The sequence below is a fragment of the Acomys minous genome (assembly GCF_964271855.1).
Source record: "Acomys minous genome assembly, chromosome: 16".
NCBI lineage: Eukaryota > Metazoa > Chordata > Mammalia > Rodentia > Muridae > Acomys > Acomys minous.
The window spans coordinates 94,115,520-94,131,301 of NC_140498.1; the positions used below are offsets into that span (position 1 = coordinate 94,115,520).

At 54.7% G+C, this 15,782-nt stretch overlaps 2 protein-coding genes and 1 long non-coding RNA gene across 4 annotated transcripts in view; 1 reads left to right on the forward strand and 2 right to left on the reverse strand.

Annotated features, from left to right (window-relative positions):
- The window catches only part of SART3 (spliceosome associated factor 3, U4/U6 recycling protein), a 28,009-nt gene extending 22,035 nt beyond the window's left edge, over positions 1–5,974 (reverse strand). Inside the window, exon 1 of one of the 2 annotated variants that reach the window (XM_084764833.1) lies at positions 4,632–5,974. In XM_084764833.1, coding sequence (XP_084620959.1) covers positions 4,632–4,949 — 318 coding nt within the window. In that variant the 5' untranslated portion in view covers positions 4,950–5,974. The remainder of the gene's footprint in view (positions 1–4,631) is intronic. The other variant, XM_084764834.1, reaches the window with a different exon arrangement.
- Positions 5,975–6,011: 37 nt separating this feature from the next.
- On the forward strand, positions 6,012–12,395 carry ISCU (iron-sulfur cluster assembly enzyme). The gene is made up of 5 exons (XM_084764840.1): positions 6,012–6,175; positions 7,618–7,731; positions 8,901–9,011; positions 10,869–10,947; positions 11,962–12,395. The coding sequence occupies exons 1-5, from the start codon at positions 6,062–6,064 to the stop codon at positions 12,045–12,047; spliced, it is 504 nt and encodes a 167-aa protein (XP_084620966.1). The 5' UTR covers positions 6,012–6,061; the 3' UTR covers positions 12,048–12,395.
- On the reverse strand, positions 11,999–14,842 carry LOC311587719. The gene is made up of 3 exons (XR_014775951.1): positions 14,033–14,842; positions 13,923–13,989; positions 11,999–13,780 (listed from the first exon to the last, which is right to left on the reverse strand). It is a non-coding gene; the product is annotated as an uncharacterized lncRNA (long non-coding RNA).
- Between the last annotated feature and the right edge of the window lie 940 nt (positions 14,843–15,782).

Sequence of the window (15,782 nt, forward strand, 5' to 3'; positions counted from 1 at the left end):
TCAAAATACCCAGCCCCAGCCTCCACGGCAGCCAGCCTGTGAAGGCTCATGACGCTTTCTTCCTGACCCCCAAACTGCAAACAGCTAGTGTCCTTACGGCACAAGGCTAAGCCAGAGTGGAGAGCCACACCCTGCCTACAATGCAGCAAAACATATTATTGAAACGGAAAGGTGGTTTTGAGTCAGAGAACCAATTAGTGTAATTTCCACTTAGCAGACAAAGGGAAAACAGTGACCTCACTGCAGAAAAGGCATCTGATAAGACTGCCAACCATGATTTAAACTTTTTAGTTACAAAAGCCTAAGGCAGTAATGGCACACGCCTTTAATCCCAGCACTCGGGAGGCAGAGGCAGGCGGATCTCTTTGAGTTCGAGGTCAGCCTGGTCTACAAAGTGAGTCTAGGACCGACAAGGCTACACAGAGAAACCCTGTCTCGGGGGGAAAAAAATCAAGCAATTAAGTTTGTGTCAGGTGACCAAGAGCAGTGCTGAGAAACCAGACTCCTGAGCTAGCAGGGGACAGAGCAGAAAGCGCCCAGGGTGCACAGATGGGGAGCACTGGCTCCTTCTGTTGAAGCCAAGCACTGGCCCACGGGTGTGGCCCGGCTTGAAGAGCTGGGCTAAGAGACTAACTCACCAACTGCTTTCTAACAAATCACACAGTGATGCTGGTAAACAACAGAAGCAGTGACTTGAAAGCAGGCTGCAGAGCTGGCCCAGAGGCGGAGAGCGCTGGCCGCTCTCCCAGGAGACCTGGGCTTTGTTTCCAACACCCTCGTGGCAGCTAATCACAGGGGACCCATGCCTCTTCTGGCCCAGCATCCGGAGGCTCATCACAAACCTGAAGCCCATCTCATGATCTCATGATGGGCCAACATGGCCAGAGCTGGGCCAGTGAATCAATCCCCACAGGCTCATCGGCTCTGCACTGCACTGGCTCTGCACCTCACCAGTGCTGCGCTGCACCTCACTGTGCCAGCTCTGCACTGCACCTCACTGCGCCGGCTCTGCACTGCACCTGCACCGCACCTCACTGCGCCTGCACTGCACCTCACTGTGCCAGCTCTGCACTGCACCTCACTGCACCGGCTCTGCAATGCACCTGCACTGCACCTCACTGTGCCGGCTCTGCACTGCACCTGCACCTCACTGCACCGGCTCTGCAATGCACTTGCACTGCACTGTATCGGCACTGCATGACAGGCTGGGGAAGAGCACTCTTGTGGGTCAGTGTGTAAGATCAAGTGCAAATGTGACACAAGGTAAGAGCAACAGGGTAAGGTCACCAGGGATGCACTTTCAGGTTCCCTGCTGGGAGAACACACATCTCACTGTCATCAGAGCCCAGTCGGATAGGCTATGACCACGAACAGGAGGCCTTGCTGGTTCACGCCTACAGTCACCTGGAGAGAGTCTCAACGTGGGATTTCTAGATCACACTGGCCTGAGGGTGTGTCTGCGAAGAGCTGTCTTGACTGCACTAGGTGAGGCGGCACTGTGGGCGGCACACTCCCTAGGCAGGGGAATTACCAACTGTGGGAAGTGAGGAGTCCCCACAGGCACAGTCATTCACTCTCTCTGCGTCTGACAGCTGCTTCCCGGTCCTGCTGCCTGGGAGTCATGCGCTATGACCCGAAGTGTGAGGAAGAATAACCCCTTTCCCCTAAGGGGCGTCTGTCAGGTTATTTACCACAGCAGCAGTGAACAAAACTAAGACACTACACGTAGGTCTGAGAATCAAAAACCAGAAAGTCACTGAGTAGGCAGGAGGGGGCTTGGTGACAGCTTCTGACCCTGAAAAGAGCAGGACACCTGGGTGGAGTCTGAGCACGGGCCGTGAACACACACTGACACACACGTCACGACACTTGGGTGGAGTCTGAGCACGGGCCGTGAACGCACACTGACACGCACGACAGGGCTGCCCAGCAGCTCAGTAGGCAAAGCGCTCTCGGGACACGCAGGAAGACCTGAGTCTGCTCTCCAGCGTCCACCTGAACAGCCAGGCACGTGAAGAGCTAACAATCCCAGGGCCGGGGAAGGAGAGACAGTGGGGTTCGGGAAAGGAAGACCTCTAGTCTCCACAGAAAACACGCACGGGCTCAGAGCCATGTCTAGGCGTGACTCCACCTATGTATGTATGCTGCAGAGCCATCTGTGTGCCGACAATCACGCAAACTGACCCCTTAGCCGTGACCTTACCCCTGAGTACCAGGAGAGCCAGTCTTCAGCAGATGTGGACTGGGACTCACAGTGACGCGGGGCCAATGAGAACGTGTACACCACGTATACTGCCCACTGCAGGAAATGCGTGTCACCACACCGCGTGAAGACATTTCTTCACTAAGGGCTAGGACACGGCCAGTCAGCTCCCTGTGTCTCTGAACCAATGGGACTACCCTGGGCATGATGGCTAAATGTCCATAATCCAGCATGTGAGGGGCTGGCGCTGAGACAGGGGACTGCCACAAGTTTGAGCCCAGCCTAGGCAACAGAGTGAAGGGCAACCTGAGCGACAAAGTCCTCTGAAGAGATGCTCGGAGCTCAGCGATGTCATGCCGCTGATCTCAGAGACAGTCATGGTGGAAACAGACAACTGACTCCTACAGACTGTCCGCTGCTGCGGCGCATGTGCACCTGTCTCAAGCACAAGGTAAGGGCAATTTTAAAAAAAAGATCCTGTCTCCCAAAACAAGGACTAGAGTACTTATTAGTAAAAAATAAAAAGTATACCTGTAGTCCCAGCACTCGGGAGGCAGAGGCAGGTGGATCGCTGTGAGTTCGAGGCCAGCCTGGTCTATAAAGCGAGTCCAGGACAGCCAGGGCTACACAGAGAAACCCTGTCTTAGAAAACAGAAACTACTAATAATTATTAGACGTAACGACAAGTGGGACGAGCTATATCATCATTTCGTACCTAGAAGAGCATCGGTGCCACACACCAGGCTCAGCCCAGTGAGCTGTGCCACACACCAGGCTTAGCTCAGTAAACTGTTACTTCACACTGAGGGGCTGCACATCCAGCGTCGCATCGGGCCCACGGGTAACCGTGAGACACCACAGCCCACCTGTGAGTGCAGACAAATCCTGCCACTTGCTCTGCGCCCTGTTTCTTCGTGGGAACAGGCTTCATCTCTTTTGGGCCCCACTCCTCCAATTCCCTCCATATCTTCTCCGTGTCCTATGAACTAGGGTGCACATTTTGGTCTTCCTGGCACAGTGGTTTACAGCTGGGCTTAACCAACAGGAGGCACCGGCAGAGGTGTGGAGGAGGGAAACCATAGCAGGTCTCAGACCAAAGGTCTCAGCAGCTCTCAGGTGCTGCCTCCACGCACTTCCCAAGCACCCTAAGGCTCCCTTCACCCCTGCTGTGACCAGCTGTGGGCACCAAGCCTGCACTGCTGGTTCCCCTGCCCACACTATAGACAGTGACCATCTGTTGATCTTTGCTCAAATTACTCTAATTTAAACGTGTCACTTATGCCTGCCAGCTCACTGGATTACAAAGGAATTTTGTCACTATCTTATCAGGAACCACTTTACTACTATGTACCAGGCACCGGGGTCATAGTTACTATGACAACTGCACTATGCACATCTTGCAGGCATGATAGCTCCTAATTTACAATGGAAGCTGTTAATTAAAATTTTTTAAATGCACTAAGGACACAGTAGCAGAACTACTACAGAATTCCAGGAGGAGGAGGAGGATGGCTCAGCGGTTAGGAACACTGGCTACTCTTCCAGAGACCCCAGTTTGATTGCCTGCGACCACAGAGCTGCTGACAACGGTCTGTAATTCCAGTTCCAGGAGACTCTTCTGGCCTCTGCTCAAACGCGCATGCAGGCAAAACACTCATACACATAAAAAATGAAAATAAAAATAAATACGTGTGTGGGGAGGGGAGGCCTCCGTAGGGTGGTCCTCATCTGGCTGGCGCAGCAGAGGCAAGCAGATCTCCAGGCCAACCTGGTCTACACAGCGAGTTCCAGGTCAGCCAAAGCTGCATAGTGAGGCTCTGCCTCAAATCTCGGCCCCACAAAAAAAAAAAAAAAAAAAAAAAAAAGGATTCGGGCCTTTAGCTTTCAGACACAAAAGCTTCAACCTCTGCATTTCTGTTACAGTCGCGACCATTTTTTCCCTCCTATACCCCATCAGACGAGTATTCTCCTCCTAGTGTGAGACAGTTAAACCATTTGGTAAAGAGGGCAGTCCTGGTCCGGAGAGATGGTTCGGCAAGCACCTGATGACCAGAGATCAATCCCAGGAACGCGCACGGTAACAGACGACCGGGTGCATGCATGCACGCAGACTTGAAAAGTAAAAAGGCTACGAGCCCTGGACTCAGCTCAGAACAATAAACACGTCCAGTGGGGTGATACCTAGGACAAGACCCTCCTCCACGAGCCTCAGTTTCCCACAGTGAAACCGGGCTGACACTCCTTCCCCAGCCGTGGGGAGAACTCGATGGAACACTCCATCAGCAAAGCTCCGAGCAGGCACCGAGCCCGGAACGCAGGGAGACCCGGAGACTGGCGACCTCGGCGCTCTCAACACCACGGAGGACCGAGGGGGGCGGGCCAGACCTGGGGACCCGAGGGAAAGAGCCCGCTGCCCACCCCGGCCCACCTGCTCCTCCAGCCGCTCGATCTCCAGCTGGTTCTTCTCCTCCTCCTCGTCGTACTCCCATTCGTCCTCGCCCGGGGAGCTCTCGGCCGAGGAAGCCATGGCGTCCTCCTCATCCCCGTCGCTCTCGCTCACGCCTTCCTGCGGATGCAGGTCCCACTCTGGGCCCTTGGTCTTAGCCGCCTCCGCGGCCACAGCGCGGGACAGCGCCTTCCTCCCCACGCCGGCTGCCTTCGTCTCATCCTCCTCTCCCTCCGCCTCGGGCCTGGCCTGGGGCTCAACCTCCGGCTCGGACGCCGAGGATGCGGCCACCGTCGCCATCTTGCGCAGCCTGCGACTCTCGGGTCTTCCCTCGCTCGCCGAAGCCGGGCGAGCATCGGGCTGTCCGCGGCGTCCGCCTGATCAAAACTCCGCTAGATCACCACCCAAGGCGGCACGGAGAGCCTCGGGAGGCCGGAAACCGCAAAATATCCATCTGACAGCCTCTTTATAGTCCTCTAAAGGCCAATATCAGGGGGGGAAAGGCCCATCAGCATAGCGTGTGTTCCGTTACAACCTTGGACGGGCGTTGGGTCTTTGAAACGGAAGTGGCGGTCATAGCGGAAGTCGTGTGTGCGTGATGTCCGTAGTTAAGGTCGAGACGCCATCTTAAGAAGGTCAAAGTCATTCTTGGACTCCAAGGCTCTGCCCGTTCTAGTGCGTGGTCGTTTCCCGGCAACCCAGCCCCGGGTGCAGACTAGAGTCCAGTTCCTCGGCGATTGAATACACCATTCGTGAGAAAAGCCTGTCTCCCGAAGAATAAAGCTGCCTCCCCTTTTGTAACGCTTCGCACCTAGTAAAAATGTGAGTCCTGTGATTTCATAGCTAATCTTGGTAATAAATTGCTAGATTGTGTAGGAACGCCGTGCGTTGTCGTAAAACAATGGCTCATACAATGTAAGCTTGTTTCCTTTTTCTCCTTCTCGTTCTTGAGGTAGAAAAGCATTGGCGGTTTTTCTCCGCCCACTGACTTTCTCCTTCTCTAGCAAGGTTGGCGAGGCAGGAATCGTGTCTGTTTTGCTTTCCTCTGGACCCCCAGGATTCCGTAGTGACACCTAGCGTACACTCAATATGTATTAACCCCTAAAGATGAAACGGCTGAACTAGGGAAAAGAGAATGCACCCCACAGCCACATCGAGGAGTCCAACAGGGACTTGTGCACGTCCGGATCCCAAGCGCCTGAGCAGCACCCATAAACGAGCCCTCCTCCGCTTCAGACCTTCCCGCTCTGCGCCCCGATCACGCCCCGCAGGAGGTGTGGTCAGAGAGGCCGGCCGAATGGCAGAAGCGCGCGCTTGGAACCGGAGGGCGCAAGCGCGAAGCCGCGGTGACGTCAGACGAGCGCGCCCGGCCTTCTGCGTCGCAGACGTCGACGCGAGTGCGAGCCGGCAAGATGGCGGCGGCTGGAGCGGGCCGTCTGAGGCGGGCGGCGTCCGCGCTGCTGCTCCGGAGCCCGCGGCTCCCCGCCCGGGAGCTGTCGGCTCCAGCCCGGCTCTACCACAAGAAGGTATGGGCGGGCGAGGGGGTGCGCGAGCCACCGAGGGGACCTGCAGCCGTTGCACAGATAAGCAGCACCGAGGACCCCGCGGCAACCTTAGCCCCGCCGCTCCGAGTGTCCCCACTCTGACATCCCAGAAGGGAGGGTCCTGGTGTGTCATGCTGGGGTCAGGGGACAGCGCACACACATGCATGAGCGCCCTCACTGGCCCTCGCCTGACCTCCTCTCCCCGATCTGAAAGGGGTCTTCTGCACCGTGTGCGGCGCTCGGTCCAACAAATGGAAACCACTTATTGGCGGTTTGTTATTTTAGGGGCTGATGGCCTCGGGGCGAGCCGAGCACCTAACCAACAGAACACTTCGGCTGTCGGTTGTTTGTTTTTGTTTGTCGGGAGCAGAAAGTATAGAAGGGGAAGGGTAGTTTGCAGGCCTCTCTGCCTTCTAGGGTCGTAAAGACCTCTTGACATGAGACTCGCTCGGAAAAGCAAAAGATCTCTGCACAAGACACCAAAAGTCTCCGTTAGATGTTGCGTAGTGGCCTCAAAATCTGCAGATAAGGCTGCCTCTTGTTGACTAGCAAAAAAAGGGGAAAAAACCAGCAGCAACAAAACTGGAGGTTATTAAATGTTAGTGTGTCCCTGACTTTAATGGCTGTTTGTTCTCTTGTGGCTTGAGTACGTTTGCTCAAGGCCTTCAACCCCCAAAAGGAAGGTTGTTTTGTTGACATTAGAAGCTACGGGAACCTGGACGGGCTGGCAGCCCTATGGCACCAGAGGGCGCTCCCGCACCAGGTGGCGCCGTGTTTATGTTTACAGCCACGAGTGACTCATTGCCCAACCTCCGCTAATCTCTAACAGTCACCTTGAAACTAATGGAGAAATCTTCCATTTAGGGCTGGTTTTATTCTTGAGATTTTGTTTGGTAAAAACAGAAGTGGTAAGCCGGATGTGATGACGCACACCTTTAATCCCAGCACTCAGGATCCTTAGGAATTCCAGCCTGGTCTACAAAGCCAGTCTAGGAGAGCCAAGACTACATACAGAAAGCCTGCCTCAAAAAAACCAAACGGGTGTGGTGGTGCACTCCTTTTAAACCCAGCACTCGGGAGGCAGAGGCAGGTGGATTGTTGTGAGTTTGAGGCCAGCCTGGTCTACAAAGCAAGTCCAGGACAACCAAGGCTGTACAGAGAGAGCCTGTCTCAAAAACAACAAGAAAACAAAGACAAAAACAAAAACAGAAGTGGTGTTTGAGCCCAAACCTGGTAACAATTTGTAAGTCAAGTGTTTGGTTGTAGTTGAAAACTTTTTGAAACCAAGATGTGGCTGAATTTTTGCCGGTGTCCCAATATGAAGGTCATCGGGAAGGAGATGAGAAGTGTGCGTCCCACTTGGATTGCTGATCTGAAAGGGAAACAGTAAAGCCCCCGTAATTTCTGTAAATCTGTCCTTTCAGGTCGTGGATCACTATGAGAACCCCAGGAACGTGGGCTCCCTTGACAAGACATCTAAAAATGTTGGAACCGGATTGGTGGGTGCACCAGCGTGTGGTGACGTCATGAAATTGCAGGTAGTGGCTATACCCCCACAAGGCGTTGGCACACAAAGCGTTTCTATCTGATCTGTCCCTGTGAGATGGACTGAGTGGCTGTCATGGTGGTGAGGGTTCTGAGACAGCCTCGTTTCTCTCTTCACTGCTCAGCGTAAGTCCTGCTGTCACAGCGTGAGACGCCTTGTGAATGTTGCCGGCCAAATGAAGACACCCCCCCCCCAAGGAGTTAGCGCTCCCCAGTGAGGAAAGGAGTGCGCTAACCAAATCTCTCTATGGAAAGGAAGGGGCATTGGGTGGGCTGCACCTCAGGAAGCCATAGCTTCAGAACAGTCTCCGTAATGTCGCGTAGGAAAGAGCCACTAACTATAGTCGGTGCCCAGTGGGAAGGTGTTGATGGAGACCTTGATCACAGGCTCTCCAGGGCCTGAGGAGGCTGACGGTGGTCGCAGCTGTAACGGACTTCTGCAAATAGGATTCATATGCAGTGCCTAGGGGCGAAAACAGAACCAGTGGGCTGAGAGGCACCGTCTCCCTGCTCTTCTGCCAGCTGGGCCCCAAGTTGTGCTGTCCTCTACTGAGCTCTTTAAAACAAAACATAGCCACTGACATTATAGCACCTGGTGTGGACAGCCAGCTAGGGCTCGTGTGGGGCACCCACTCTAGACCTCTGGTGTGGACAGCCAGCCAGGGCTCGTGTGGGGCACCCACTCTAGACCTCTGGTGTGGACAGCCAGCCAGGGCTCGTGTGGGGCACCCACTCTGGACCTCTGGTGTTGACAGCCAGCCAGGGCTCGTGAGGGGCACCCACTCTGGACCTCTGGTGTGGACAGCCAGCCAGGGCTCGTGAGGGGCACCCACTCTGGACCTCTGGTGTGGACAGCCAGCCAGGGCTCGTGAGGGGCACCCACTCTGGACCTCTGGTGTGGACAGCCAGCCAGGGCTCGTGAGGGGCACCCACTCTGGACCTCTGGTGTGGACAGCCAGCCAGGGCTCGTGAGGGGCACCCACTGGACCTCTGGTGTGGACAGCCAGCCAGGGCTCGTGAGGGGCACCCACTCTGGACCTCTGGTGTGGACAGCCAGCCAGGGCTCACGTGGGGCACCCACTCTGGACCTCTAAAGTTCCAGGCTCTCGGGTTCCAGATGTCAGGCTGTAGAATCACCTCTTGGCTCCTGTTTCTCCTCTAGATCCAGGTGGACGAGAAGGGGAAGATTGTGGACGCCAGATTTAAAACATTTGGCTGCGGCTCCGCCATTGCCTCCAGCTCCTTAGCCACGGAGTGGGTGAAGGGGAAGACGGTAAGATGCTCACAAACGCTGTAGAGCTATTTACTCCCAGCACTTGGGAGGCAGAGGCAGAGGCAGAAGGGTCTCTGTTGAGTTCTAGGCCAGCCTACTCTACATAATGAGACCTGTCTCAAAAGAATTATAGAATTAAGTTAAAATTCCCTGTGACTGTAGCTCTGGGAGAATCTGGTCATGAGTCGAAAAACAAAACACAGGAAAATGAAGATGACAGTTCAAAGCCAGCCTGGGCACCTGGCAGGGACTGGCAAACACAGTCATTAGTCTAAGTTCATTTCTCTTCCTGTCTATGTACTGGTCACATCCTCACATGGGAGCTGTGGGCCTTTTTGTTAGTTACTGTTACTGGTTAAACAGGACCATCCCCAGCCCCAACAGCAGGACTGGAAGGAAAGCTTGGGGTTTCCCTAAGGTCCCTAAGGTCGCTGAGGTCTCCTGGAGCTGCTGTGCAGTAGCTGCCGCTTGTGTCCTCACATCTCCTGCTTCAAGGACTCCAGAGAGGCGCGCGCACGATGGCACAGGAAGCCTGTGGTGGAAGAGGGATTCAGGGGTGAGAGCCGAGCAGCAGCGGTCCAGGGCCTCTGAGAGGAAGCTGGGAAGAGCTGTGACGTCTTCTCCGTCCTTCTCTCCACCCGAGCTCTCGGCAGCAGCTATAGCAGAGGCCTGTGAAGAGCTGGGTCTGTTGAGTTCCAGGGGCCTCGAAACCACCCATCCTGGGCTCACAAGCCCGGATCCCAGCTGTTAGGAGGATTGGGGCGTGAGTCTTCCTCAGCTGCCTAGCAAGTTAAGGGTCACACAGGCAGCGTGGGCCCTGCTTTAAAGCAGTGTGCTCACGCTTCGCTCCCTCACAGGGACCTGTGGGGAAGCGGAGTCACAGATTGGCACGCTTGCACTGCCAGCCAGTTCTAGCAGAGCCATTTATTGGGGAAGCTGAGTCACAGGTTGGCACACTTGCACTGCCAGCTCCAGCAGGGCCGTTAGCTGGCCTCGCACCACCTCGCCACATGGTTCAGGCATTCCTGCTGCAGAGCTCCCCGAGGCCAGGGAGCCCAGGCCTGCTTGTTCTGGAAGAAAATGCCTTAAAGGAAGTTAGTTAAGAACCAGCCCCGAGGGCTAGAGAGATGGCTCAGGGGTTAAGAGCACTGACTGCTCTTCCACAGGTCCTGAGTTCAATTCCCAGCAACCACACGGTAACTCACAACCATCTGTAATAAGATCTGGTGCCCACACATGCAGACAAAGTACTGTGTACATAATAAATAAATCTTTGGAAATGGAAAGAAAAAAAAAGAACTAGCCCTGAGCTGGGCAGTGGTGACACATGCCTTTAATCCCAGCCCTTGGGAGGGAGTCCTGGACAGTCAAGACTACACAGAGACCCTGTCTCAAAAAACCAAAAAAAAAAAAAAAAAAAAAAAAAAAAGAACTAGCCTTGGGGAAGGGGAAGTGAGACTGGGCACATGCTCCCGGGACCTGGTGTTTAGAAGGCTCAGAGCTATGCTCAGAAAGTAGGAAGACCGTGTTCCTCTAACCTCAAGGTCTCCTGTCTGCCTCCCGTCATCCCTCAGCTCTCAGACCCCAGGCATCTCAGGCAGAGGCTGCATAGCCGCTTAGGCAGTGCCTGCCTTCAGTGGACAGGGCGTCCTTTCTTGCTTACCCAGCAAGGCAGCATGAGAGTGTGTCCCTTGCTAGAGACCCCTCGGTACACAGTGGCAGTGCTGCCCAGGAATTAGTTACTGAGCAAGAGTTAGCCCTGACAGCCTATCCTGAGATGTGTTCTGGCCTTCCCTTTCACCACCTACCCTCAGCAAGATAAAGTTCACTAAAACTGCCTTTTCCCCTGCACCTCAGGTGGAGGAAGCCTTGACCATCAAAAACACAGACATCGCCAAGGAGCTCTGCCTTCCACCCGTGAAACTGCACTGCTCCAGTGAGTCGTCCCCCAGCGCCAGGCAGGCTTGGCGGTCATAAACTCCCCTTTAGGACCACACCCTGAGACCCCAGAAAACAGCTGCCACAGTCAGCTTTGAGGGGGATGAAGTCTGTGGTCTCATGGCCCAGAGCTGTAAGAAGTCAGGCTAAGAGGCCCTGTGCCTTGGAGCCACAGTGAACAAACACCCAGAAACCCCTCAGCTGGCAGCATTGCTCCCCTCAGAGGTGAGGAAATGAGGCGGTAGGAGGGCCAGAGGTAAGCCGGGGTCTCTGTTCAGAATCTGCTGTCCCCACCACACTGGCGTGACGGATGGCTGAGCAAGGGAGACACAGCGCTAACACACCCTGTCCAGTGTGTGTGCTCCCATTTCTGCCCTCTCTGCTGTCTTTGTCTGAGTCAGTCTGTGCGGTGCCTGAGGCCAGTATGCAGCAGCCACTGCACAGCCCTAGGGGAGGCCTGGTGTCGTCCCCCCACCCCACCCCAGCCTGCAGTACACAGCCCTAGGGGAGGCCTGGTACCCCAGAGCCTGCAGTCAGGAATGAGGAGCCACCTTAACACCCTACTGAGTTAGCTCCCAGCTCCTACTTCCCCCACAGCCTCACTCTCAGTGCCTCCCTCGGAAACGCCTTGCGGTGTGGAGCTGCAGGAGGGGTGCACAGCCCGGCCAGCCCTCACTCTCGGGGACCTCATGTTTGCTGTGTCTCCACTGGGTGTTAGGCACTTTGCGCAAATGCCCTCACTGTCCTCACAGACCGTCCCTGCCTGTGCCCATCTAGGGCACTCTGGCTTGAAGAGATTCTCTTCCTTAAGACCGCTGCCAGGCCAGGCAGGGGCTCGGGCAAAGCTTGTCACCAAGCCTGAGCCACAGCCTCTAAACCCACTCCCAGTCGTCGTCCTCTGACCACCACGCATGCCATCACACACACACACACGCATGCTCACATACATACTCTAAACAGACACAATCGTAAAGATGTGCGCACAGTGACGCCTGCCCTCCATGCCTTCCAGTGCTGGCGGAGGACGCCATCAAGGCCGCCCTGGCTGATTACAAACTGAAGCAGGAGCCCCGGAAGGAAGAGCCACAGAAGCAGTGAGCTCTGCAGCCGCCCCACCTCCACAGACTGCTGCCTGCCGCACTCACACCACAGCAAAGAAGCTACGAGACACGCACACTGTTCGCCATTTGCACCGTGGCTCTGGCTGCGCCCATCCCGTGTCCTTTCAGCTCACTGTGTCCTTAATGCAATTAGTATCTTGATTTGTTTTGTGGCCTGGGTCTGAAATCAGCACCGAAGTCTTAAGCTTTGGAGAGTGACAGCGAGTTGTCCCTTCTCTGGGGGAGAGTGACAGCAGAATGCCTCCTTCTGGTTACTTGTCAGGATTTATTACTGTATATTTAACAGATCTGCATACATATTATAATAAAAGAATGTAAGACGATAGCTTTCTCTAGCGAGCCTGTCTCTTGACTTCTTCACCCCTAGTGCAGCCCAGAGCCCTTTGGGTTCCCAAGGCCAGACTGAGATGGGCGACACAGCACAGCAGATGCAGTAGCCACTTAGGTGCCTTTGCAAGGGTAGAGGATATGGCCAGTGCTCCTCGCTGGCCAGAGCACTCTGGGAGATCCGGTCAGTTCACATTGGTGCCGAGGGTTCCTGCAGTAATTCCCCTGCTCTGTGAAAGTCAGACACTAACCAGGAAGCTGGCTGAGACCATAACCCTGTGGGCCAAGCAGGCAGCCTCGGATGAGGTTAGACGGCTGCCCTTGAGGCGCAGGGCTCCAGCCTCCTCCTGGCCGTCCTATTCTGGAGGCCGCACCGGCTTTGTGGTGAACAGTGAGCTAAGGCAGAGTAAAGAGGCCCAGCTCATGTACTGCACTAGGCCCCCGGTCCAAAACCAGCATCCCACGGCTCTTGGTGGCACCTGCCTATAAACCCAGCACTTGACAGGCTGAGGAGGAAGATCAAAGGTTTGAGGGCAGCCTAGGCTACATCGGCCGTGTCTCCCTGACTTGGACGTGGATAGCCCACTCCTGCCCTGAGCTGCCCAGTTGTGTAGCTCAGCGAAGCGCCCTGTTGTCTGGTGCTGGGACAGCCCCAGTGAACTTCAAAAGCAAGCTGTTTTCTGATGGTGCCTTTTTTGTCCAGGCATAAGCAGGCTGGCTCTTGAATCATTCTTTATTTAAAATATTCTGGGTTCTGGCGAAGGGCACAGAACTTCAAAGGCTACTTATTCCACCCTCTGGAGACCGCAGGCCAGAGCCCATCAGAATCTCAAATTAGCCCCTGGGTGGGGCCATGTCAAATTGTCCTGCAGGGTGTGTTGTGCTGTGTAAACCAGTCCCTTATTCGTGGCCATGCTACAGTTCCCCACCCCTATTTGTGATTTTAAAATGAGACACATCAATCCCAGTTGACAACTGAATTCCACACATCAAAAGTTGTCGGCCATGGCCTGACCCTAAGAATGTGTGAGTGCCGCCACACAGGTCCAAGTTTTTTTATTTTTTATTTTTTTTTCTTTTCTCCAGACAGGGTCTCTGTGTAGCCTTGGCTGTCCTAGACTCGCTTTGTAGTCCAGGCTGGCCTTGAACTCACAGCGATCCGCCTGCCTCTGCCTCCCGAGTGCTGTGATTAAAGGCATGCGCCACCACGCCTGGCTCTATTTTTTGTTTTTGTCTCATTCAAAAACTGGTGAATCACTAAGGCCCTTTGGATTTTCTCATCCGTTATTGGCAGCCACTAAGGGAGCTGCACCTTTAAACACATTAGCTGACGGCTCTGGGCTGTCCAAGCCTTGTGCCCTGTCCTTCCTGGCAGATTGCCATCTCACCATCATCAGCACCACCATCTCACCATCATCACCATCAACATCACCATCTCACCATCATCAACACCATTTCACCATCATCAACACCGTCATCAGCACCACCATCTAACCATCATCACCATCAACATCACCAACATCACCATCCCACCATCAACACCATCATCAGCACCACCATCCCACCATCAACACCGTCATCAGCACCACCATCTCACCATCATCAACACCATTTCACCGTCATCACCACCATTACTACAGACCCATTTTCCACAGCTGACTCTCCAATGGATGCCATAAGCCAGGTGCTCACTTGAGACAACTCCTGGGCTCTGCCCACCTCAGCTGAGTAGGAACATAACGGAGCAGAGAGGAGATACAGGCGTGGTGTAACCCAACACGGCCTCCGTCCCCGTGACAGGGTACTCTAGGCCCGATGTGCCCCATGTTGTCCTGCGTCAGGACCACTGCCCCTTCACACTGTTGGCATCCCTCTTTCCCCAGAGAGAGTTCTAGTTAACACTCAGAGGCGATAAGACACTGACGGCTCAGCTGCTGGAATCCCAAGCATCCTTCACGCTTGCGGTCTAGGGGCAAAGGGCTTGGCAAGACCGGCCCACACTGCCCCGCTGGTCCTTTGGCTCTGGGATCCTGCTCCCTTTCCCAAAACAGCAGGGTCCCCAGAGAGAATTCCCCATCAGGGGACTATTCATCCACTTCAGCCCCCAAAGGCTCCAGACAGCCCCGCTCAGCTTCCTGGTAAATCAGACTTGGGCGGCCTCGGCTCTGAGCCTCCTCCCTGGTCTTCAGGGGAGCCTGGTGGAGGACTGTGTGCTAGCTAACTAAGCTGAGGGTCCCTGGGGAGAGAGCCCGGGCCTGCGCTGTGTGAGAGTCTCCACAGGACTCTGCTCAGCTCATGTGAGTAATGCTGAAAGAGTGGTTTGCAGTACTGTGAGGGCACATAGAAAGTGCCCAGCACAGAGTACGCCATAGGCGCTTACTAAATGCTCATTCCTCCATAGGCTGGTACCTTACCACACTGCAAGGAAGGAACCAGAAAGATATACTTCAGCCTTTCATGAAGCCTGCCTCCCTCTCCCTCCCTCCTTCCCTCCCTCCCATCCCCCCCCACACACACTCGCTTTCTCTCTCTCAGCTTACTCCTCACAGTGGGCTTGCCTCGCCCAGTTAATTTCTAGCTTTGTGCCTGTCATCTCGAGTGCCAAAAACCATCTTCCCTAGAGGGCCTCAAGACTATTGGGAATAGTCAAATGGGAATCCCCTAAATGCTGCCTAAATGCCGCCTGAATGCTGCCACTTTCTAGATAGGCTCTCAGCAGCCACAGCTAAACGGACACAGGCCTGGTCACTACACCACCACAGTAACTCTAGATCTCTCTTGCTGAGAGAGATCACCTCTGAGGCATCCCTGACACCAACACAGGCCCCTTCTGTCACCTTCCTTCAGGTCCTGCCTTATAGCCAGGGCCCTGGGACAGGCAGGAGGCAGAGCTTGTCCCTAACTCCTGGGCAAAGGTCTCTGCTTGCTTGCAGTCTGCAGTCGCTCTGTCTACGAAGTGAGATAGTTGGATCCCATGAGCCATATTCCCCTCCAGCTCAAACAAAAAGATTCCACAGACTCGGAAAACTCCTCATTTTAGCCAATAACCAGAGCAGGGCCAGCGCATGATTCATCCACTGTCTCTGCCTAGAACAACCCCTCCTCCCCTCACCCCAACCTCACAAGCATTTCTCCCCAACCTTGGCCACTGAGCCGGGGAACACAGGACAACAAGATCCCACCACCCCCCGACTGTCTGCCACTGGCATTTTCTTTTTTCTTTTCTTTCTTTTCTTTTTTTTTTTTCTTTTTTTTCTTTTTCTTTTTTTTTTACCCAGCCTCAGAACGTCCCGATCTCTGTCTGGAACAACTTGGGGGAAGTCCGGTCCCCCTGGGATCCCACCAGCCAGAGGAAACAGCGGCAGAAGTGTTCAGGAGAAAGTGC

Bases quoted from the DNA above. Each gene is read 5' to 3' on its own strand.
- ISCU (XM_084764840.1), top strand. From the start codon at position 6,062: ATGGCGGCGGCTGGAGCGGGCCGTCTGAGGCGGGCGGCGTCCGCGCTG. The intron at 7,732-8,900 runs GTAGTGGCTATA...TTTCTCCTCTAG, and splicing joins GTGACGTCATGAAATTGCAG to ATCCAGGTGGACGAGAAGGG. The intron at 9,012-10,868 runs GTAAGATGCTCA...CCTGCACCTCAG, and splicing joins AGTGGGTGAAGGGGAAGACG to GTGGAGGAAGCCTTGACCAT.